This window comes from Artibeus jamaicensis, unplaced genomic scaffold, assembly GCF_021234435.1.
Source record: "Artibeus jamaicensis isolate MK-2021 breed Jamaican fruit bat unplaced genomic scaffold, CSHL_Jam_final scaffold_1964, whole genome shotgun sequence".
NCBI classification, from domain to species: Eukaryota; Metazoa; Chordata; class Mammalia; order Chiroptera; family Phyllostomidae; genus Artibeus; species Artibeus jamaicensis.
In genome coordinates this window covers 19,738,718-19,763,898 of record NW_026522030.1, presented here as the reverse complement: position 1 = coordinate 19,763,898, position 25,181 = coordinate 19,738,718, and the positions used below count along the sequence as shown (strand labels likewise).

General features: G+C 46.3%; 2 protein-coding genes across 5 annotated transcripts in view; both read right to left on the bottom strand.

Moving 5' to 3' along the window:
• FBXO10 (F-box protein 10) overlaps positions 1 to 15,165 on the bottom strand; it is a 37,067-nt gene extending 21,902 nt beyond the window's left edge. For 3 of the 4 annotated variants that reach the window (XM_053656434.1, XM_053656436.1, XM_053656437.1), the window contains exons 1-3: positions 15,089 to 15,165; positions 2,544 to 2,654; positions 1,805 to 2,395 (exon numbers count right to left, since the gene is read on the bottom strand). In XM_053656434.1, the coding sequence (XP_053512409.1) occupies positions 1,805 to 2,389 (585 nt within the window). In that variant the 5' untranslated portion in view covers positions 2,390 to 2,395; positions 2,544 to 2,654; positions 15,089 to 15,165. The remainder of the gene's footprint in view (positions 1 to 1,804; positions 2,396 to 2,543; positions 2,655 to 15,088) is intronic. The other variant, XM_053656435.1, reaches the window with a different exon arrangement.
• A 5,902-nt stretch (positions 15,166 to 21,067) lies between these two features.
• TOMM5 (translocase of outer mitochondrial membrane 5) lies at positions 21,068 to 24,731 on the bottom strand. The gene is made up of 2 exons (XM_037164123.2): positions 24,537 to 24,731; positions 21,068 to 21,422 (listed from the first exon to the last, which is right to left on the bottom strand). Exons 1-2 carry the CDS (start codon positions 24,655 to 24,657, stop codon positions 21,388 to 21,390), a joined length of 156 nt encoding a protein of 51 aa, XP_037020018.1. The 5' UTR covers positions 24,658 to 24,731; the 3' UTR covers positions 21,068 to 21,387.
• Between the last annotated feature and the right edge of the window lie 450 nt (positions 24,732 to 25,181).

Sequence of the window (25,181 nt, the reverse complement as noted above, 5' to 3'; positions counted from 1 at the left end):
CCTCTGGGGTAAGGCGGGGAAGTGCTAAAACAACCCACCTGGGCCCCTTAGCTCTCTGGGCCTGCCTGAGAAGGCCAGCTGCTTTCATTTCTGCAAAAGCACTATTTCTGGATTGTGCGCCAAATTCCATCAGCTGGCTATGAACCATAAGGTAAGGGAGTATTTCATGACCTCACAGAGTAATCCAGGCACACTGACCCCTTGAACAATTCTTATATTCTCTAGCAGTCTCCTTCCTTGAGAGCTTGTCCCAGAATTTAAATCCTTGCTTTGCCTCTCAGTTCTTCCCTATGCCTAATCTAATATTTTTCTTGCTGTAATTTGTCAATTTTGCCTTCCTTGGTCCTCTCTGCAGATACATACCAGCTCAATGGAGATGCAGAGCCACTGCTAAGGTTCTCATCAGAAGTCACTGAATTCACCCTGCTGTGAACTCACTCTGGCCTTTACATTTTGTAGGGAAGGTCATCCTAGCCCCTAGCTCCATTTTCCATGAAAAAAGACGATGGTGGACTGAGCACTAATACATGCCAAGCACCAGGCCAGATGGTGGGCTGGGCTACATAGAAGTCTAAGGCCAGGCCCGCTCCCTTGAGGATCCACAGCCACACTTCTGAGAGGGGAGCAGAGGCTAAAATGAACATATTACTCTAAGAGTAAGTATGCGAAATGTCTGCAGACCAGCACGGGAGGAACTCATCAGTCCTTCTGAAATATTCCAGGACTAAAAAGTGGGGAATTCGGCACAACATAATTTCAAAAGTGCTTAGAATCAGAAGGCCTGCAGTTGAGGTCTAACCTCACTAACTATCCACTTGAGAAACTGACTTAGCAGCTCTGCGCTTCGGTGCCCCTCGTCTGCACACGGGGACCCCGCATCTGCTCTGGGGACCACATGAGGCCACAGGTGGGAAGTCACCTGGATTATGAATTCAGATGCTGGACCTTAGCTCTGTCCTTTACTAAGTCTGAGACCTGGTTATGTTGTTTAATCCTGCTGAGCCTGTCTGCTTTACAAAGCAGATGACACAACACATCTTAATACTGGCTGTGAAACTTATGACCAGCACACAGTAAGTGCATGGTAAATGAGTGTTGGTATAATCGTTACGTACCTGAGAGACAATTTGCTTGCTGTTGGTAGTAAAGTGGCAATATAATTTTCATTGACTAGGTACATAATCCAGGCATTGCAATTGTTTTTTAGGCAATGAAACAGCTGCAGACTTCTCTTGCCAGAGCTACCGACACCTCAGTACATGCTTTGCTTTGAACACAACATCTGCTCCGTGTTGCCAGAAGAAATGCATTGGGCCTGGTAATTCCTGACCCCTCTCTCCAGTCACCCCACTAAAACCTGATGTTCCCTGACCTTCCACAGGGTGGGGCTGCTGCACCGATGCCATTGCCTGCCCCCCACCCTCTGGCTCCCTCTCAGGGAACACTGCCACAGGGGTTCTCTGCTTTCTGTCACCATGTGGCACCCTCCAGGACCCTGGATTTTCCTTCCTAGTTGCTCCACCTGTGGCTCCAGTTGACCCAGTATGTAAGGGAAGAAGTACAAGGTAATTTTGGTCTCAAGTCTAAGGCTCATTTTTTAATACAGCTTTGCCAGGAATAAAGTAGAATGTTAATCTCTACTGATCCCTGTGCCGGTTTCTCAACTAGTGCAGAACTCAGAGGAGTGCGTTAGAGCAAGGATGATTAAACTCAATTCCAACAAAAAAGAGTTACCAGCCCACCGCGAAGAGGCCACGGCCAGGGTTGGGGCTGGAGCGGCCATCCATCTGATGTGGGTACCCACCTTAAACATGAAGGGTGAGAACCAGGCCGGCATGAAGACCAGGTTGCACAGGCGAGTGGTTGAGCAGTGCTGGTCAATGCTGGCCAGCAGGGCCACTTCGCCCAGCTTCCCGTGGCCCACAATCTCCACAGGCACCTTCAGGATGATTTCGCCTTGCTCTTCGTACACACCAGGGAACAGCACAATTCGGTCATACAGGCTGGCCATGGCCAAGGCACTGCCCAGGCTGTCAAACTCACGGCCTGGCCCGACACTCAGGGTGCGGCGTTCCCTCCTCCGGCGAAAAAGGGAAAAGCAGACGGAGGACTCCAAGTCCAAGGCATTCTTGGTCCATGTCTTAGAGGCAAGGTAATGCTGCTTGAAGGCCTCCCTCCAAGACTCAGGCTCCACGTCAGGCTGGTTGGGCCAGTTGGGGTGGCGGCACTCGGTGCAGCCCAGACACAGCTGCCGCCAGCGCGTGCTATCCAGGCTGAGGATCAGTTCGTGCCAGGCCCTGCACACCAGGCTGCAGCGGCCCAGGTCGGGAAGGTGCAGGTAGGCTAGGATCATGCGCCAGAGCTCCAAGGGGAGCCCGCCAGCCTCCATGGTCCCCTGGGAGACGAACACAGAACAAAAGAGGCCTTCACTGACCCTGCTTACATAGCCCTTCTAAGAATACCCCCTGCTTTCTCCTGACCCCGGGGGTTAGGCCCAGCCAAACCATAGGACTCCATCGGAATGCCTCTCTGGGACTTTCTACCTGGAATCAGCAGGGAAGACTCCCTTTCCCCTTAGGTCAGACACTGTACGGGGACGACCCTGGAACTGCTGGCAGCCACATTCCTCACCTTGCAGAGAAGACCTTGTGGAGCTACGCAGAAAAAAGGAAAGAGAGAGGATCAAAACTGGAAAAGGTAAAGAAAAGAAGTGAGCACATGCGTACGTGTTTTGGTGGGATTCCAGATTCCTGCAGATGCCCTGGAATCTTCCATTCCTCTTTCAGTTTTGCAAGGTCTCTCACTGGCCTTCTAATAAAGGCCCTTTGTGCTTAAGCTGGTTTGATCTGGGTTTCTGTGACTGGTAACTAAGAGGCTGGACTTAGACTGAGCGAACCCGCCTTTGGCTGTTACAGCCCCAGAGCTCTTGATTCCCTGGACTCCCAGGGAAGGGACCTCTATTGCTCCACACCAGTAGGAATGGGAACTGAGGCAGGGAGTGCCTATTTGTCTCTCTCCTTGGAACCGGATCAGATAATTACCACCATTTCCCCTTGTGAGGCAGCCTCAGGAAAGACTGCTGCTGGGTCAGAGGCGGTGGGTCCTGGCCAGGGCTCTGCCACTGGTAATGTACTGATAGTACCCCAGTGTCCCAAACATCCACGGGGCTGGCTGCCCAACCACCAGCCCCGTTGCATTTTTCTGGAAAGCATCTCCCCTTCCCTCAGCAATTCACACCCACGGTTACAGCGTGTGCATGCAACGGCACTACCCCAGCCCCTTGGCTGCAACTGACTGGACTCTGGATGGCTCCACCAGGGCCCTGAGGCCACCAGGGGAATATGGACTGTGACTCTAGAACTAGGTTGACTTCCTTGCTGAATAGAGGGTAATGAATCACTTTCTTCCTGAATGGAGGAGAACGAATTGCTTCTTTCCTAACTGCATACTCAGGAATAGTTGCTGGCGAACGTTTTCTTGGTGGAGGTTGCACAAGAAGCTGCTTTAAAACAAGGAGGAATCCAACACGTAAAAGAGGAGAGAAAGGGCGGAAACAAGCATCCCAGCTTCTGCAGCACTTCAGGTCCTGGCTGGGGGCTCGTCTCGAAGCTCCGTTTTCTTCCTGCCTTTCGAATTGCATCTGCTGTCTCTGCACTCTTAGATTAAATCCCCCTTTTTGGTTCAGCTGGCTCCGTCGGGTTTGTTATACATACTTACTCAAAGCCCCCTCGTTTATGGGCATCGGTGCCTCCACCCGAACACGAGGGGACTGTGTCAGAGCAACTTCCTAGTGTGAAACCCTGCACAGTCTGTAGACACCTAGAAACAAAGATTTATAGGACCGGCGCAGACTCCACAACTGACTTGAATCAAGTCATTAACTTCTTTAGGGCCCCGGTTTTCCTCTCAACTCTATGAAAATGATGATCATACTGGTCGGCTCTCTAAGCCCCAAGAAGGCTAGAAGCACAAAAGTATGACTACGTCTGGAAGGCATTCTGAGCATCCTCAGAATTAGTATCAGAGCCTGCATATATTGGCTTTTCTCTAATAATCGCCCAGTGAAGCTTTACAAAGTCCTCAGGGGCGCCAGGGGAAAGTGGGTCTCTGGACTGGTGAGCATCATGACACGGAGAAAATAGGCTCCCCACAGCTGTCACCGCCCCAGGTGCATGGCAGTCCTCATGGTGGTTTCCATGACAGTGATGTCTCCTTTTCCTCACCAACTTCTTCAGCTACGTCTGCTCAGGCTTTCTAAGAGATATATGGTCTTTAGCCCTTCTCTAACCATTCTGTAGCTCAGTGATCACATTCGTTCCCTTGGCCTCAACGCCACTGAATGCGTGACTACAAAACCTGAATCTCCAGCCCCATGCTCTCTTTCAGGCTCTGCCCATGAACACCCAATGGCCTGTTGGGAAATTTGACCCAGACATTCCACAGATGATAAAAGCACAGCACTGTTCCCAAAGCCGAACCTCAACTTCCACTTCAGGCCACAACAGATTAACCGGAACTGGATTCATAGTCATCCTTCTGCCATAAACAACTACAAAGCTGGACGAAATATACGAGGGCAACTAAATCTACGCTTTCAGGCGCTGAAGGGCCAGCTGCACATGTCTGTGATCTTGGATAGAAGGGAAACAGGTGGTGAGTGCACAACTTGCCCGGCTTGCATCCTGAGGCACCTTCTCACTGTGGTGAGGGAAACAGCCCGAGCAGAGTGGGAGTCTCGCTGAGCAGGCAGCTCTGAGGCCTGCGCTGCTGGAGCGCTGGCATCCCTGCGGCAGGGTGCCAGGATGGAGCGAGCAGCGCGGATGGGCGGGCAGTTTCCTGGCTGGAAGCTGGGCTGCTCTTGCACAGGGCAGGGCTTCATCAGGCCCAGCAGAGATCGTCTGCTGTGGGGTAAACGGCGACCCTAGCGATCACACAGAGGTGGGAGACGATGGAATTCCAGCCCGGAACACGGGCCATTCATGCTGAGACTCAGAAGGACATGCCGTAGGGATACATTCAAATTGGAAGAAGAAAAGCAAGCCTCATGAGATCAAAGGGTTCCACCAGTATCTAACTGCCTTGCTGCAATAAAAACTTAATACTTTTTTTAAAAAAAAGGCAATATAATTTAGACCCCCTCAACATGTAAGCCACAAGACTGTGTGGTGTTGGCATAAGAAGAATAGAGTCCAGAGCCTCTCTGAGCTCAGTTGAGGATTTCCTTTCATTTAAACGCCTCACTCCCTGTTGTTCCGTTTGGCTTTATTTACTGTATCTTTACACTAATCCATGGGGATCCATGCAGCAACAGGGATTTCTATAACCAAGTAACACTTAAAAAAATATATCCAAGCCCTGTCCTTGCTTTTGGCAACCGGGGCCTCTGAGCTATGGAAGCAGGAGTAACGAGTGTCCCTCGGGCCTGCGCCCTGGAGTGAGAGGCCTACAAAGGCCTGGACATGCCAGGGTGGAACCAGCTGGGGATGGGAGAAAGCGCGTCCAGGGGAAGGCCTTAAACTGCCCCTTTAGTTACATGTTCCTGAGAGTGTGAGAACTCAGGCTTTCTGTATGGCACCTCCTAATGGCCCACTGGAGGTATCCACGTGCCTCCAGGCCACCTGGTGTCCCCAGCTGCAGTGGGTGAGGCAGAGGCCACCCTCTTGAGAGGTGAGTCCCATCAGACTTGGTGCTCGACAAGCAGGCTCCACTGCGTCCCAGCCCAGTGACTCCAAGCAAACCCTTCCACCTCTGAGCCAACGTCCTCATCTGTCAGCGAGCTGAGGAGGTCTGTCCGGCTGCAGCTCATGAGGATTGTGAGAATTTCCAAAGAAAAAAAGCATGTATTTGACAAGTATTTGTTACCTGTCCACTATTATGCTAGGCACTGTTCCAAGTACTGACAAGCAGTGAACGTGACAAAGTTCCTACGTTCAGAGACAGACAATGAGTCTTAAACAGAACCTAAATGCTCAGAGGGGAAGTAAAGCAGGCTGAGGTCTGTGTGCCCTTGCGCCCGCGTGCACACACACACGGGGGCTGCTTCAGATAGGGTTGTTAAGGAAGGTCTCTAAGGAAGTGACATTTAAACAGAGACCTGAATGACATTTAAAGCCATGGGGTGGAATGAGATCCCACTGGAGACAGCAGAGACCAAAGACTGGTAAGTCTGCTGACGAAGTCCTCTCCAGCCTCACATCTCAAGGGCGCGGACTGAAAACGACTTGCTAAGGAGAGACTGGGAATGAATACCCTTAGGACACTGTACAGCGTCTAACCGACATAAGGCCCTGGAAGTAAAGCTCTGCTTTGTTTTGCCATCTAGACTCCCAATGCTTCTGAAGAGGTGGGTTCTATGGACCATTTAGTTTGCTGGACATGATGGGTAGGCAAGTCAGGAGTAAAATCTCTACTGACATCCATCTGGCTCACTTACGCTTTTGTTGGAGGGGATTTGTGGAATGAGTGAAGGGGGCACAAGGAAGTACCATGTTACACCGCAGGGACAAACCATGTGACAAGTGAGACAGCATATACAGATGAGGAGTGGCCGGGTGACACTGTGCCTGAACACCTACTATGAGGAAACTTGCTATGATGATTAGACACATTCTCTGCCCTCTAGGAGCTTATTATTTTATATGTATACATACATACACACAATGGAAGCTCCTTAATGGCAGAAACTCTGTATCACTGCTTTGGATTATGCCTAGAACTATGCCTGGCCCATAGTAGGTGCTCAATAAACACTTACTGAATGACTAAATCATCATCATCATCGTTATCTGGGGTATTAGTAGAGTTGAGACTATTCAGACCATTAGCTTTAGAATCCCTACAGTCACAGAGATCCCCAAGGAATGAAAAAAGAAGTAAATAAAACCCAAGCACGCAATCAACACTTGCTGTGTGTAAGGCTGTGGTGGGCACTGTTAGGTAGCGAGGAATCAGATAAAGACTCCACCCCCAAGTCTGGTGGGAGGCAAAGATACCTTTATCAACACCCCCAAAGACAGAAAACAAAACAACACCCTCAAATCCAAAACCACAGTACAGGGGAAAAGTGGTTAGTACCACGAAAGAGGGAAAGCCCTTATTTAAAGAATAAAGCTGTGACCCCCAGTTAGGGAAATGAGCCAATAAGGACAGAAGGCAACATAGACAGCAGCAGCTACCATTTGCTAAACGAGGCTATTTGAAACGCACAAACCGTTACACGCTTTTCCTGTCTTATTGCACTTTATCTCTCAACACCTCTCCAAAGCCGTACAGCTCAGAACGAAGTTCCCAGGACCCAAGAGCTGGTTAGAAATGCTGACTCTTGGGCACCATCCTCACCTACTGGATCAGAACCGGCATTTCAACGAGGTGACCAGGGACCTCACGTGTGCTGCATGTTTGGGAAGCACCGACTTAAAGCGGCCACATTTTTTGAACCCTAAGACGCACCTAGGTTTTAGAGAAAAATAGGAAGAAATATTTGAAGCAAAAAATGTGATAAATATTTAATAACATAAATAACATCATATTTCACCAATGTAAATGGAAAGCCACATTCGGATTATAAGATGCACCCCCTTTCCTCCCAAATTTGGGGGTAGTGCGTCTTATAGTCCGAAAAACAAGGGATTATTGTCTTCACGTTACAGATGAAGGAACTAAGCCTGAGGGAACTTATGCGACAAATGACTTACCCCCAATCACTCTGTTGGAGAGCAGCAGAGCCCTTTCTTGAAGTCAGGCCTGCCCCTAGAATCTTGGTGTGTAACCACTGGGATTTCTAGCCAACCCTCGTGGAAGAGCCGGCGCCTGAGTCGGACTCCAAGGTACGAGCAAGAATGGGGTCGCAGAATGGACGAAAGGGAAGTGGAAGCAGAGGGAAGTGTCAGCAAAAGCCCAGGGTAGGAAACAACGAGCTGAGTTTCAGACAAAGTAAGAGGCTCAGTCTGGCTGCAGCCCTGGAGTTTGAAGGCGTCAGGGAGAAAGGCCGGCTAGATCCGTTTGCACAGTTTTCATTAGTCTGGGGTGGGGGGGAGCACAAAAGGCCCTACTGCGTGCTGACATGACTCAGACAACGGGGGCCCAACAGGCTCCCAGTCCGGGCTCTGCCTCTCCCTCTCCCTCACTGGGCAGTCGGGAGGACAGGGAACACAGCCGGTCTGCTTCACGTCTGTGTAATGAAGAAAATGAAGTAGCTTCCTGCCGAGGGGAGGCCACGTCAGTGTCAAAGTGGAGGGAGCTCTGCTTCTAATATAAAAGTCAGTAAGGGACACAAAGTATCCAGGACAACTCAGCACTCTATTTAGTACTGACGGAAAGACAAAAAGATATTTTCTCCCCACATTACGAGGCATACAAAGCTCCAGTGGAAATAACTACAAATGGTATTAATTAAGCAACTGTAATGGGTGAATGATTTTAGAACTTTCTTCAAATCACAGTCAATCTCCCTAAAGTTTTGTGGATTTTCATATAAAAATCCATAGAGTAAAAATACTGTGATGCATGGGAGAGCCCTGTACACACCCGCACCTACACACACACCGTGGGAAAGAGATGAAACCCAAAGCTTCGAAGACAACAGAAATCTCAACTGGGCTTCTCAGCATTTCTTCAAAACTCAGCTCTCTTCGGCCTGAGAAATTGTCAGCTGCTTCTTACTTCCAGCTTTGAAATTTGCTGACACGGACCAGAACACCGTGTTCTGACACACGCACGGTGCTTTCTGAGCGTGGGTGGGAAGCCACAGGGCCCTCCGCTCCCGTCCGATGCCCGCTCACTGCGGTTCTCCTGGAGAGCGCACTGGGGTGGGAATCCTGGGACTTGGGTTTTGTCCTGATTTAACACTAATTGGCCGCGTCAGCTTGAGGAGGCAGGGAAAGGTGTGATGAGGATTTATTAAGTACCAGGCCCTCTGTATTTGTCATCTCAATGAGCACTTATGACAACCCAAGAGGCAGCAGTCTTATCCCCAATTCCAGGACTAAAAAGTCACTCTCATTTTTTTATTTAGTCAGTAAGCAGCACAGCTGAGGTTCCTAACCTGGACCGAGTTCACAGCCCCTGCACAGGTCCCTGGCAAGCCTAGAAACTGACTGTCCTTGGGTCCGATGTCCATCTCTGGTCCGTAAGTTTTGACTTCTATGGGGTAGGGATAGAGAAGATTTCACAGTAGAGAACATGATTGTCCAGGGCTTTCCCCGCACGAACAGGAGTTGTGGATGTCAAGGTTTCTCTTTAAAAGGGCTGTGGGACTAGCAAGCTCCATGGCTGACGTGTGGAATGCCCTCCACAAGCTAGAGAGCCCCTACACTCGCTCTCTCATCTCTGCTGCCGTGAACCACCGTGTCCTCAGCCAACAGAGCCAAGGTGCCCAGTGGCTGGTGAGAAAAGGAACCATTGGACCAGACTCTTCCTTCCCTTTCAGCGGGCTCGTGAACATGTGATGTCCTCCTTGCCTTTTCTAGCACAGGTTTTCCTGACTTAATTCCAATGGCAACCTCTCCGATCCTCTTCTTTCTTTGTGTCACTATTCCGGTCGTCATTCCCCAGTGTAGTGGTGGGGACTGCAGCAGGTATAACTTTTGTCTGCCCAGCATACCTTCCCTCTTCTGGTTCCTTAGAGGAACCCTGCTCCCGGTCCATTTGGTCCTGGTGGGGCCGTCACTCAGAGAGCCTCAGGCCCCCAATGCACGGGGTGGATGCTTGACCCAAAACAGATAATCAGACATGCCATCCCCTGAGGCCAGGATGGGGACAGCTCAGAAGAGCTCATTTGAAGAAAGAAGCCAACTTAAGAAAAAGCAAGGCTGAGCAACTGGACAGATGGAGACAGACACACGCTCAGAGAGCCCTAAAATAGTCTTTGAGCCCCTGGACCCAGCTATGCAGTTCCATAAGCCAAGAGATTTTCTTCTTAAAGTTAAGAGGGGCTAAGCTCATCACTTGCAACCAAAACTATGCACATTCTTAACAAATGGACATAGTTTTTTCTCAAGCAAGTTCTCTGCTCTTTTTCCTCCATCACATTTGTTCCATCTGCGGGTCCTTAAATGACCCTAATCAAAGCTGACACAGAGCACGACACCCGGTCCACCACTAGGCAGGAAGGGGATAGAAAGAGTCCCGGCGGCCGGAGGTTCCTCTGCTGTCCAAAAGAAGTGTAGGGATACACATCACCTCCAACTTTAATTTATCAGCTTTGGTTAAATTATAATTCAGGGGTAACCATTAAAAAAGAGCAAGTGCACACATCCAAACTAGTAGAGGAAACAAACAACTGAATGATTAAAAATAACCCAAAAGAGCCCTGACTGGTATGGCTTAGTGGGTTGGGCGTCATTCCACAAAGTGAAAAGTCACTGTTTTAATTCCTAGTCAGGGCACAAGCCTGGGCTGCAGGTTTAGTCGCCGGTCAAAGTGAGAACAGGAGGCAACTGATCGATGTTTCTCTCTCACAATGATGTTTCTCTCCCTCTCTTTCTCCCTCCAACCCCTCTCTCTAAAAATAAATAAATAAAATCTTTTAAAAAATCACCCAAAAGCAGGAAGGAGTTAAAATGAAATGAAGAACTGTCAGGGCAGCTATGTCAAAAGCATAAAATATGAAGACATTTAAATCTAAATACATCAGTAGTTATAGTAACTAAATAGGGATTAAATATTCATTAAGAGATAAAGATAGGCTATTTAAAAATCCTATAATAGCCCTGGCTGGTGTGGCTCAGGGAATTGAGCCCGGCCTGCAAACGGAAGGGTTGCCAGTGATTCCCAGTCAGGGCACATGCCTGGGTTGCAGGCCAGGTCCCCAGTAGGGGGCACTCAAGAGGCAACCACACATTGATTATTTCCCTTTCTTTCTCCCTCCCTTCCTCTCTCGACAAATGAATAAATAAAATCTTAAAAAAAAGAATTCCAACAAATCAATAAGAAAAATAGGTAAATGCATGTAGTTCACAAAAAGAGACCTTGCAATTAACTAATTTAAAAAGTGCTCAACATCAGTAAACGAGGAAGAAAATTAAAATCACAAGAGATATCATAGACTGAGAACAGTTAAAAAATTTTAAACCGACAATACCAAACATCTGCAAGAATGTGAAGCAACTGGAACTCTCATATACCACTGGCCAGAAAGTAAACTGGTACAATCACTTAGAAAACTGGTATTATACGGCAAAGCAATTCCACTTTCACGCAATCTAAAGAAACTTGTTCACATACACAGTTGAAAATGTCTGTGACATTCTTGGTAGTCGGAAACTATAAGCAACACAGGTGTCCACCAGCTACAGGATGACGAATAAACATACTGTGGCATATTTGTAACATGAACACTGTTGGCAATAAAAATAAGTGTGGTCATCACACAGATGCAACCCACAAACAAGCTGAGCAAACACAGCAAACACAAAATGCGCACAATATGATTCTATGTGTATAAAGTTTAAAAACTCGTGAAAATAAACCGTACTGTTTAGGAATATAACTACAGGTGACAAAACTACAAGGAAAAGCAAAGAAGCGATTATCACAAAAGTCAAGACAGTTGTTTCTTCTGGGGAGGACGTTACGCTTCAGAAGGGGGTGCCACTGAGCTCTCTAAGTACTGGTGACACTCCACTTCTTGACATGGCTGGTGGCTATATGTGTATTTCTTTAGAATTGTTAACCTATACATTTTGCAATTTTTTTTCTGTAGGCGTTCTTATTGTATCTCATACTTTTTAAGGTTTAAAGCAAAGACAGTGAAACAAACATACTGATGATTGTATGATTCTTAGAAAAGTGGAGGGAACTGAAAATCTTTCACTTTTAAATTAAGACCTTGTCCCCCAAATATCTAAGCGGGAACCTGCCAAGTAAATTTTCAATCATGCCTACTTCTCTTAGGACGAGAGGTGAAGACAGAGTCTCCTGGGAACAGATCTATGCCTCGCCAAGAGCCATCAGAGGACCCCTCTGACACATGAAAAGTAAGGTGAGCAGGCACCCAAAGTTCTGGGGGAGTTATCTTGTTGAAGGCCGTCATTCCTGAAAATCTTCATATGAAGAATCCAAGAGAAGAAAACCAACTTCCCCAAAAATGTCTTGGATTAGGATTAGAAACAAAAGGGATTGAGCCTCCAAACCCTGGTGAGAGGTTTAAAAATGGGGCGACCCTGATGACGATTGCTAGTGAGAAAGGGCCTCTGCATCTCCAAAGAGAACTCACAAGGAGACTGGAGAACCAGCCTGGTGACAGGCTACAGAGGTAGCCCAGAGTGTGGTGCTTTGGGGAGAACGGCTAAGCCCATGAGCATGCACTAAAAAAGCTCAAACTTGGGATCCAAGCCTGGGGCCAAGCTGGCAGGAACCTGGTCCAACAAGGGTGCTGAGCAGCAGTGACCACACATGCTTGCACCGTGTAGGACATCAAGCTGATGCCCCATCGCTGTTTCAGAGACAACACTGTGGGTTGGCTGCTCAGACTCTGCAGTTCTCCCTCCTCTGTGAAGGGAAGAAAGACTGACTTCTTTGGACCGTTAAAGCCCCCAGGGGGCTTAGAAGTGGGAGACACTAAAATTGCTAAAGGGATTAGGAGATTACTTGGAAAAAATAAAGAAATGTGACTGGATTAGAACATAATTGGTGAAATGGGATACACAGGTTACACATCTAAAATGAAATTTAAAAATCTAAATCGTATGTCTGCCAGTTTATCTATCTTTATGTACACAGCACCATGCGTATGAGTAAACTAAAAGTGTTATCTTATAACACTAAGATAATAGAAAGGGTAATGAAGGAAATCAGCAGGCATTTCAAACAAAGCCTGTGATAGATGACTTAAGAGAAGGTTCACTCATTAAGACCAGTGGAAGAACAAAATACTTCTTGTGGTACCATCTATATTACTATGTGACTGAGACAAGTAAAAGGAACTTGGTTCTTTTACATCCTCCCTGAAAAGCATCTCAGTCTGTGGCGTCTTCTTTATTGCCCAAGACGCTATCTCCCCAACCTCTGAGAGCTCCGGCTGACTCCCAACCCACACCTGTTGAGCCCCACCACTCTGCCCCTGGCAGGTCCACCACGATTCTGAGGTCCCTAGGCCGGGGGGGGGGTGTGTGTGGTGTGTGTGTGTGTGTGTGTGTGTGTCTTTATTTCTACCTATTCCCACTCCTCTTGGCTCTGTCACATATGCATGTTTATTAAAGGAAAGAAAGAAGACGGGAGGGAGGAAGGGAGGGCTAGTTTGACTGTTCTGTAACTGAAAAAAACCCCAGAGGTCCAGCACCAGAAAACAGAAACCCACAGAGAAACCAGAACTGCCTGATGAGGTTATTACTTAACAGCTACTTGTGCTACCATAAAAATACAATTCATCTAATAACCATGGAAACCAAAATGAAGGCAGTATGGGTAAGGGTAGCTTTTTCCAGAAATCTAAAAACAATTAGAGGCTTGAAACCAGAAAGACAAAGAAATCCAACTGCTCCAAGCCAGGAGGATATCCTTTCCTAAAAGTCCTGACAAAGCAGCGTTTTCTCCAGTGTCTGAAATCTAACCAGGCTTCAACAAGGGCTCCAGGACGGCTGTGATTGATCGTGAAACAATTTAAGTCTCTGTGTGTTTCTGTCCCATGGGACCAGCTGCTATGAGGCAAGCTCACTGGGAGCTGAAACTTACAGTTATTATAAAATGTACTAAGAACCAGCAGAGGAAGGGAGACATATATATACACATACGCATTACCTCCAGCTCCTAGTAAGTGTACAAGCACACAGTAGGTGCTCCAAAAATACTTGTTGGATAAATGAAAAATTAGGTCAGACCCGAGGGAAAGCATAGTGTCTGGTAAACACTGTATGTTCTTTCCATCGCACAGTGCCAACATTCTGTCAGGTCTTGAGAAAATCAAAGTCCCAGTCTTTTTCTGGGTCCAGCCTCCCCATGTGCAAAAGGAGAGAGCTGTATTAGATGGTTTCCCAGGCATCCTCCAGCTCTGACAATCACCATACTGTGCTTTTTTTGGTGGCAGAATAGGCCTGGCTTTTTTTTTTCCCCCCTTTCTCAGAGGGAATCTGATACCCATCTGCTCAAGTACATTTATGTCCCATCCTGCCTGACTCACTGAATAGGAACAACAGGTTCACCGGCCAATTGTAAATGAGAACCAAAGGGATCCATAAAGGGGAAAGAGTCCCACGTAGATGCTTTTTTAGGAAACCAAAATAGTACTCTTAAGGACTAAATATATAGCAACTGGAAGTGTGATTATTCTAAGCATCCCTTACGTGAAGCTTACTAATTTAATAATTATATTAATAGCACTATCTTTGAGCACTTCTGTGCTTGACACTGTGCTAAATAAACCCTTTAAACTTAATCCTCACAGCAACCTAATGAAGTTAACTAATATTATTTATTACCTGCTTTTAACAAACGAGGATTCTATACGGTTCAAGGTCAAACAGCTAGTAAGTGGTAAAACTAGAACTTGAACCCAAAGAGTTCTGGCTCTTCAAATGGCTTTTCATTCTTCACTGTAGTCCGTGAGGGAGGCCGAGCAGGGGTCATCACCTTTACTTTAAAGATGGAGAAACCGAGTCTCAAAGAGGCTTGTGATCTGCATAACACAGAGGACTTTGAATAAGGTGCCCGGCCCAGACACTCGCTCCTGAGTTCTTAGCGAGGGCTCTTCCCGTCCCCAAAGTCTGCTTCTTGGACTTCACTTACAACTTGCAAAATCTCAGGGCTGAAGGTAACCGCGGAGGTCCACCTTCCCGGCGCGTGGTTTTACAAGAGCGGAACCCAAGGCTGAGCGTGCAGACGCCTGCAAGGTGCGGAGGCGCGGGGCAGCGAGCGGCCTGCGGGTACCTCTGGCTGGTCCCGCCAGGGCCAGATGCTCAGCCTCTGCCGGGACCCAGAGGCGCCTCCGGGGCCGGGGGCCTCCAGAAGCTCCCCAGTTTCCCAGGAGTAGACGCCCCCGCCACCCCGAGCCCGAGCCCCTCCCCCGGTCCGCCCCGTGCTCCAGGCCCGGGGCATCACTGGGATGCAAATGGCATAAGTTCGCGGCAGCCTCCGCAGGCTGACCGCCTCTTACCTGGCCAGAGCTCCCTGGGCTCAGTCCCGGCCGCGCGCACCGGAGCCGCAGAGGAGCCTCGCCGAGTCCGGCTGGAGGACGCGCCGCGAGTCCCGCCCGGGGGGCGGACAGTTGCCGGGCTGGTGCGGGGCGGGCACCGTCACGTGACCCGCGAGGCGGGGGCTGCTGGGAGCGGCGGACCCGCAGCGGCCGGTTCCCAGACCACCGGAGGGGAAAGGAACCCAACCTGGAGGAGTCTCTGCGGGGTGGGACTGGGGAGACGCGAGGGGAGACGCCTCGGGCTTCAGGTCCTGCGAAGTCAAGCTCGTGGGAGGACGATTGAGGCTTGTACTGCGTGGCCCCAGAAGGGGCAGAAATAGAATCGGTGGGCGGAAATTGCAGGGAGGCGCGCTGGGGTCAGTATAAGGAAGATTCTTCCAAGCGCCACGGTTGGGTGTGGCCGGGCTGTTTGAGATGGTGGTAAGGTGTGCGCCTAGGGGCTGGGTTCATTCATTCCCCAGACCGACCCCTGGCTATGGGGCGGGCAGTACCCGGGGAGTGTGTACATCCGGCGCTGGGCACAGTGCCTGCCACACAGTAAACGGTAGCTATTGCTGCCGCTGTTGTTATTACGGGCATAAAAGGGGACAAAGCCCTATCTTCTTGAAGTTAATTTTCAAGTGGAGAAGGTGGCCATTAATCAGGTGTCATTTACATACGTATTTTAAGTTATGGTTAAGTGCACTGAAGGAGCTCTGGTTTAAAATTAGGGGGAAGGGAAGGTGGTCAGACCTCTCCGAGAAAGGTAAGGGGTTAACCAGATGGAAGAGAGGAGGGAATGCTAGGGCGAGCCCTCGGGTGGGGTGGGGCGGGGTGCTCTTCGGGTGAATGGAAGGTGTCCAGTTTGTTAGAAGCTTATTAGATTAAGGAGAGAACAGTCAAGTGAGGCTGGAGAGGTTAGTTAGGAGCTAGATCCTGCAGTGCTTAGTAGGCCATGATGAGGATTTCAAAATTGAATATGAAAGGAAGCCACTGAAGGGATGGAGAATGTACATTATTTGATACCTTTCTTTTTTTAAATGCTGTGCCTGCTACTATGTGGAGAATAGACAAAGCAAAGTGGAACCAGGGGACTTGGTTAAGTCTTGGACTGGAGTAACGGTAGTGAAGCTGGAGAGATACAGATTAGAGATATATTTCTGAGGTAGAGTCAAACGTGGCTTGATAAGGGAAGTTAGGGGGTGGTTCTCAGACTATTTATTAGCTTAACCTACTGACTGGGCCATGGGAGTGCTGTTTATTGAAATGGTAACTATTAGAGATCAAGAACTCAACTCTGCACTTGCTCAATTTAAGATGCCTATGTCTCATCCAAATGAGGCAATCAAAAAGGCAAGTTGGATATAGACCTCTAGATTTTAGGAGAGAATGTCAGCTACAGAAATCTAACTTAAGATTGCTGTGGAAAAGAAACTACCGCACCAGGCTGGGGTTTGTGGTGGCTGACCCCTGCCTGTGGTGCCTCTGACCCGCCAGTCCCTGGTTCTACAGACTGTATTCTATAAAAATGTATTCCGTCTATTATTATTCTGAGGCCAAGTGACCATGCACCTGCTCTCTTTTATGAATGGGGGGAAAACCACCCTAAGTCTAAAGCCAACAGTTTATTTTAAGCAAAGACACAAAGCTGTACACACAGTAGCCAGATACAGTGGGAAGACCTCTCTGACTTAAGTCAGAACAGTTACGGTTTTACACTGCAGTGGGTTTGATGATTTATCTTTTTATTGGTGACAGGCAAAGCTGTGGTGTTCAATCCTTTGAAAAGTACCCTGTTGTATGAAACTGGCAGTCTAGATATGTCTGTCAGTAATCAATCAAAAGCTTGAATTTCTGGATCTGTGCCAGCCAACATTATCGTATTGGCACTGCTATGAAACAGCTGAGCCTTTTAAAGGAGTGCAACTGCAGGTTTCTACAAGAGCACGCTGCCCTCCTTATCAGGAGGGCATCGCTTGCTGAATGGAAAATGTGATTTTTATATGTAAGTACTTGGATATAAAAACGTCATTGGCGAGCTGCAGCTGAGCCCTCTCTCCTTGCTGCCCTCATCTCTCCTGGGCACCTCTCTACCCTACTACTTGCCGTGGGGTTTCCTTCTGCATGAAACAAGGGCCAATCTGCTCATCATGGCATCCAGGCACATGGTTGCCATTTGTTATGAAACAAATGAGGAAACATACATAATTTTCCACTGCCGCGTGAACTTTAGTTTGCTCAAAGTGATTTGTCCAGGGTCAACATAATAGACTTTTGTCATCCTTTTTGTCTGCTAGCATCTGAACTTCCTTCCTACATTTGGAAATTCCCCATTTTATAAGCTTGTTGGGAATGAGAGCGAGCCCTTCACTACAGAAGCTGAAATCCAGATACTGTCTCTGCTTCTCCATGTGACGCTACAAATGAAATGTTCCCTGGACTTCAAATAGGTAGCCAGAGACACAGTGAAGTACCCATGGAATAATTCATTGGTGACCACGGCAAAGGCAGCAAGATGAAGTTCTCAGAGCAATGCCGGCCGCCATGATAGCCCAGGCTTCTGTGCGTGTGGCTTTAGTAATAAATAGTGGCATCTGAGCCTCAGCAGAGATGATGTCCTCACTGCCGCAGGTTGTGTGGAGTGGCCATGTGACAAAGGATGACATTCTAGCTGTCTAGCATCCAAGCCTGATTCTCTAGGCCTCCTGCTGATGCAAAACTACCTGTAATTCTTTTAAGAAATTCATTTTCTCCTTAAATCTACCGAAGCTAGATTTTGGCATAAGTAAAAAATCTGACTCACATAATCACTTAATAGCAGAGCTGAAGCTCTAACCCAGGACTTTGAACTACTAACTCCAGTGTCCCTCTCAACATACAGATCTCTCCTCTCCAACAACCCACATTTTCACATACACATATCTCTCAATCACCTTTTGTTCACCGAAGTATGCTTTTAATGTCAGTTAATATTTCAGGCATCCCAGTGGGACATTGTTCCAAATGCAACAGTATCATTGTCTGTGTAGCCGTTTACATAATATTAACTTTATCTTTGCATATGAAAATACTAATGTGACTGAGAAAGGAAAATTATCAGACCTGCTTAAGGTAGATCTTGGGCATCAGTAGAATGCTTATTGGACTAAAGCCAGCTGCTTTACAAACTTAAGGGCATTTCATAACTGCAAACATTTTATCAGATATTATTTAAAACACAAAGTGATTTTGTAATGTTTTCACGTCTCAATAACAAGTCTGTTCAATTTTTGTAGATCTGATTTCTATATAAACCTTTATGAACTTGCACAAAAATAGGCAAAAGGCACCAATATATGTGTCTGTGATATTGAATGCCTGCAAATAGCAGGTAAGTAACAACTGTTCATGTCTCCCTGTGATGTACATACAGAGTAAGGAAAAGCCCTAATGCTTTATTTCCGATTTATCATTGTAGCCTTTAAAAAAAAATAGGTTAAGGTTGTTCTTGTGTAATGAAATCTGGAAATGCAGTACACACCATAACCAGCAGATGTCAGGAAGGGGTCTATCTCTTAAGACTAAAGATAGAAGATAGGGCAGGAGTTTCTGCAAGGACTGAAGGTTCTCTTGTGCTCAACTCACCCCAATTACAATGGCCTTCTTTATTCCTAAAACACTTTTGCTTTTACACTTTTTCAAAGGCTCCCCACTCTTTTATCAGGCAAATTCCTAGTCATTCAAATCCTGCTCTAATATTACTTCCACAGGGAGCCCTGCCTGCTCCCCTTCAACACAATAGGTTAGGGCCTCCCTGTGCCATGTCTTGGTTACCTGTATTTCCCTCTCCTAGCAGTTTATGTAATATAATAAATTACCGATGACATTGTCATGTCTGACTCCCCTGCTGGACTGTAAATCTCTTAAAAGTACGTACCATGACTGAATTCTTCTCTGCTGTACCCCTCACCCACCACAGTATCTGGCCCTCCGCAGTCACTGATAATGTCTGTGAAAGTAAACACCTCTACCAAATATTCCCAGATTGGGGATATTTTTCTGAGGTCTGGACTACAGGTAGTACCTGGAAAGTCAGTATTTTTTTTACCTTCAACTCAGCAATCTTTGCACTCAGCCCCTTCTTTGTAAAGATATTACATGGGACAGTAATGTGTGAGACCCTACCTGCATTCAAGTAGTTAGAAGTGACAAGACTTCCCCCCAGAGTGGCGATCTCCACTTCAGAGCATCCTCGGGCAGACTCTGTACCAGACTCCCTCCAGTGAAGGGGAGCAGCCTCCACGGCCCAGTCCAGCTTGGTCACCGCAGCTGTGAGCTCATGAAGGAACCTTCCTTCGCTTTCCAGACATTCACCCTATCTGCCTTCTGGGACAATTATTCTTTGACATGACAACCCACTCACTTATTAAAAACAGCTTTCAGACTCCGACCATAGGTATTCTTAAGACTAAGCACCTTGTATTTTTTAAAATGACTTCCTAGTGGCATGGTTTCCAGACTCTTGAAGTACTCTAACTACCGAACTCTACTCTGGCAAGTTGGCTACTGAAGCATCTGTCAGACCTGGAGACCCTAATGTTGTCATTTCATTACTGCAATCTAAAGTCGCTTTCATTTGTTAGTTTTATTTGATTCTAATTCTGAAACTAGTCTAGAATTTCAGAATTGGAAGGCACCTTATAGTTTACTGGTTAATCAAAACAGATCCTGGGCCAATTAAATTACTTGGACACTTAAAAAAAAAAAAAAAAGATTCCTGGACTCCATTCAGCACCATTCTGATCTGGTATGTCTTTTGTTTAATTTTTCCCACGATTTGGTGTGCAGCTTGTTTTGGAAGGTAGCTCTGAACAAGATGCCTGACACAGCCTTATGCAACAAATGAACAGTGTTCTTTTCCCCACTGTACTCGAACCTCACCTGTGACAGGTAGCCCACTACAAAGAAAACTCTGTGCACGAGAAGCCTTCCAACCATCCCTAGTATGCATGTTATCCCCACGTACGTACGTCCAGCATGGGAAAAGGTGAAAAGGAATTCCCAGGATGATGGTGAAGAAAGATCCCAGAACACAGCCATACATAAGGCATAAGACTGTGCGTCTAGACTGGAGCAGGTCAGAAAGCCCCAGGAAAAACGTACTTAGTAAGATGAAACAGAGTATATAATGAAACTGAATACTGTGAGCAATTTAGACAAATGGCAAAAAGTTTAATTGACTTAATGGTAAATTAATAGAAAACTAAGCCTAGGAAAAACGAAAAGATGTGTAAGAAATGAAAACAAACAGCACCTGGAGTTCTAATGAAATTAAACTAATAAAAACCACGTAAATAAATACATTGGAAGAAAGAAGAGATGTGGGAATAATGGAAGAAAAGAGACCTAAGTCCTTACAGATGTGGATAAGCCAATAGACAATGTCTTAAAACAGAAAAATCATAAAGGAACAATACAGTCGTGCTATTCAGAGGCACGAGGTAAACACCAATTTGATTAGCGAAAGAGAGGCGAGTGTATTTGCACTGCCTTTGGGAAGAAGATTAAAGACTGACCCCTTCCCCGACAAACCTGGAGGACAATCTGACATATTACATATTTCAGCATCAAACAGAAACAATGCCTTTCATGGAGGCTGCTTAACAGTAAAACAATGTCGCTTGATCAGGATCAGCAAATTCTAAAACAAGGTGAACTCAGTTTCATGCAGTTGTAATAATCACAAGATTGTAGCCTCACCAGTGATTGTTGATTTGCAGCAAAAAGTGGGTGAAGAAGAAAAAACCCCAATTTTTCTTAATTGGTACATTTATTAAAAATATAGACGAATGGTCCTGTGCTTAAATGTCATTGCAGCTGTGTTCTGGCTTCCGTAAACATAACTAGTCATGAGGAGTTCTTCAGTGAACGCATTCCAGACAGACGTAAAAAGGTCAACAGAAATGACTGACAACACAGGGCTATTGCAGACGAAATTCTCTTATATAATTAATACTCGCTAGAAAATGGAATTTGACATTATTTACAATTACAGCAACATTCATGGAAGCTGGATATCACAGGCATAAGAAATGTCTTTTCATACTTCCCAAACAGTTTTCTGTTTTCGCTATGAAGGTCAGTTACCACAACCAAACTTGTTATTATGAAGCGGAAGTTTTATGTCCACTCAGTCAGAGTCTCTTACATCTTTCTGGGCCCATCCATTTGCAGATTCATTTGCAGAGCAGACACTGTAACCAGGTTCTTCGTATCATGCATTCACATGTGATGTCCAATCTTTATATGCTGTCCAATTTCTTTAAGATAAAAGGAGCTGAAAAGAGAATTTGTTTTGATTAGCTCATAAGTGACATTATGAAACTCTGAGATTGGGGATAAATCTTCCAGGTTTAAATCAATACATTTTTTGAAAGCAACTCCAAGTGGTGGCCAAGCCTCTGCCTGCACAACCCGGCAAAAGGGACACAGTCTTTCTAGGCGGCCCCCTCCAGTGTCATGCAGCTGTAACCATCAGAGTTCACTCATACGTTACACAAAATCTTTTCTCCAAGTAGTTCTCCCTTAGGGCTGCAAAGAGTAAATCCAAACCTCTCCCAAATGATAATCCTTTACTCTTGTGATTTAACTGTCAAAGGCACAAAACATGAGAAGACACAAATCATCATTTTTTACCTTTAAGAATGCATTTCAAAGGCAGAGGGTGAGAGTGGGGACACAATGAACTGGGGAACCAGAAGAGCCAGCACACATTGTGACCCCCCCACTGATTAGCTACATATCACCTGTGCCCTCCACATCACACATGATACGGCTCTACTTCAATTCTAGGGGCCTGTTAGGATGGGGTAGATAAAAATGTCTAGAAAACTAGAAAGTGTTGTCCCAAGTATGGAAAGAAGTGATATCATTATTGTCCTATGTAAAAGTTGCTATGGCCAAAATAAGCCCATGAAAAGATGCTCAAGATCACTTAACAGCGCAATGCAAATTAAAACTGTAAGGAGATACCTACTGGATAGCTGCTACCAAAAAACTGGTGGCAAGGATGTGGAAAAATGAGAACCTTTGTGGTCACTGTCCGTGGGAGTGTAAAATGGTACAGATGCTGTGAAACACAGAATGGTGGTTCCTCAAAAAATTAGAGAGAGAGATGTCTGTACATCAATGTTCACAGCAGCATTACTCACAGAAGCTAAATCACAGAAGCAACCCAAGTGTCCAAAGATGGCTGAATGGATAAACAAAATATGGTTTACAGTGGAATATCATTCAGCCTTAAAAAGGAAGTGCTGACATATGCTACAACATGGGATGAACCTTAGGATATATCATGCTAAGTTAAATAAGCCTGTTACATAAAAAGACAAAATTCCACGCATATGGGTACTTAAAGTTCTGAAGGTAGATGACGCTGATAGTTGCACAATATTGTAAATATATTTAATAAACACTACACTGTACATTTAAAAAGTTAAGATCATAAATTTTATGTGCATTTTACTGTAACTTTAAAAATCGGGGGAAAAAGCCACAACAAAAAGCTGCCGGAATCTTTTTGTCAATACTCATACTAAATTAATAAAACATTTTGTTAATATCAAACTGAAGATATTGAGATCTGCCAGAAAATAACAATCTGCAGCATGTCCAGCATTTTCTACTATTCCTTTTTTTTTTTTTTTGAGGTTTTATTTATTTTTAGAGAGGGAATGGGAGGGAGAAACATCCACGTGTGGTTGCCTCTCAAGCGCCCCCTACTGGGGACCTGGCCAGTAACCAGGCATGTGCCCTGACTGGGAACTGAACTAGTGACCCTCTGGTTCACAGGCCGGTGCTCAATCCACTGAGCCACACCAGCCAGGGTTCTACTAATTCTTATCAGAAAAAAAATCAAAAGAATGCATAAACAAAATGTGGTATAACCATACAGTGGACTATTATCCAGTAATGACTAGGAAGGGAATATCAATAAAAGGAATAAAAATACATGCTGCAATATGTATGAACCTTGAAAACATTATGCAATGGGAAATAAGCTGGACACAAAAGGTTACATGTTGCAGATCAGTGGTTGTCAAGGGCTGGGGCAGGTAGAAATGGGGTTTGACAGCTAAGGGCATGAGTTCCTTTTAAAGGGAAAGAATATGTTCTAAAATAGATTATGCAGATGGCTGCACAAATCGACTATACTAAGAAACCACTGAATTGTACATTGTAAAATGGGTTTGTGGCACAATGTGTGAATTGTATCTCAATCAAAAAATGAAAATACAAAACAGTATTCTCTGTCTTTTTTTAAAAAAAAAACAATTTATATCAAATACAAAGCTCACTGAGAGGCAAATATTTTACTGGCAGCTAAGTCAACAAAACATGGTAAGTGGAGGAAATAGGTTGGAAGTTGCTAAAAGCTGTTGAAAAAACAGGATGATTGGGAGTTCTGTTTACCAGGACTCCCTCTTCCAAGGAAACAGTACAATACCACAGGCAGTTAAGGGGGCACTGAGGGAGACCTGCCCTCAGTGAGCTCTGGCCTAGGCCCAACATGAGTTTCTACAGGATGAACTTGGTATGGCCTTCATTTACTTAATCGTCCTGCCTCTACATTCAGACCTGCCAGCAATACACAACGAGGGGTGATGAAGAGTACTGAACTGAGAACGAGATGAGGGGCAAGTCACTTCTGAGATTCATATCTAAAACTAGCTCTAATATTCAGTGTGCCTGCAACTCCTATCTTGCGTAAGTCCCCTTTGAAGGTCAAGTTCAAATTAACAAATGGGACATACAGAATCTTAGGCCCAGCCTCCATCAAAGGACTATAGTCAAGATCAGGTAATGAACGTAAGTTTCTGCCGAACGTAAAACCAAATAAACCCTCGGGTATCATCATTAAACTCCATAGATGCATACCCGTTTCTTCTCACTTTTCCCCCCAAAGCAATTTTTAGTTTACCCACTGTACAAATGCAATTTTTTGGATTACAAAGGTCAGCATTAAAGTAAGGAAACGTGGTATTGCGTTAAGCGGTCTGGATTCCAGGTCAAGATCGTGCACTGCACTGCTCAATGACCTTGAGCCAGCCATTCCTCTACTGTAAATCTCAGTTTCTGCCGGCAAAACGAGGGAACTGCTATGGGTTATAACCCTTATGGGTCTGCTTCAAGTACTCTTAAGGCAAGGCGAGGCCCGACGGTTAACCACGCAGTCCCCCGCCACCACGTGCAGCTCAGTCTCCCCACTCTGATCCGCAGGCTCGAAGGCGCGCATGCACCCGCTGCCCTCGACGCGCCTGCCCCCGCCTCCCTGCGATCGCTCAGCTCAGCTCAACTCAACAGCCCCCATAGCCCATAGTTCCAGAGCTGGGTGGTCGGTGTCGGCAGGTTCCCTGCCGGTCTCCCGGTTACAGTCTGGAAGGACACTCACTGACTCGCAGCAGGGCCACATAGATAAGGAAGTTCCGTATGGAGGAAATCACATCCTCGCGCATCTTTCGTTTCATTTCCTCGGGGTCCAGCTTCGGCGCGAGGCCCTCAATACGAAACATCGCAGCGATGCCACACTAGACTCCAACTGCCGCGCTCTGCTCGTCTCAGCCGTACCCTAGCGCCCGGAAGTAGGCTCAACCCCATTTCCGGTTTCCGCCTCCCCCGTATTTGAGTGCTGCAACCGGAGCTTGCGAGGGACAATCCTCACCCTAACCTGGAGGTTTTCAGGAGAGCTGCCGGAAGGGGGCGGCCACGATCTTAGCAGCGCAGGACTGGGTTCCTCCAGTCTGTGTATTTAAAAACCTCCTTGTTGAGCTGCGAGCGCTACGCTGTGAAGTACTTTTATTCCCCGGAGGGGGCGGTGCACTTAGGTGCCACCATAAATAGTGATGATGGCTAACATTTATTGAGTACTGAGTACAACCCTGCCCTATGAATTAGATGTTATAATCTTCATTTCCTAGATGAGAAAATGGAAGCACAGAATCTTGAAAACAGCAATTTGCCCAAGTGTGCTTTAAAATACCTTGGAAAAAAAGTTTGAGGAGGAAAGATGAAATGATATTAGCAAAATATTGAAAAC

Bases quoted from the DNA above. Each gene is read 5' to 3' on its own strand.
- TOMM5 (XM_037164123.2), bottom strand. From the start codon at position 24,657: ATGTTTCGTATTGAGGGCCTCGCGCCGAAGCTGGACCCCGAGGAAATG. The intron at 21,423-24,536 runs GTGAGTGTCCTT...TTCTCTTTTCAG, and splicing joins TGTGGCCCTGCTGCGAGTCA to CTCCTTTTATCTTAAAGAAA.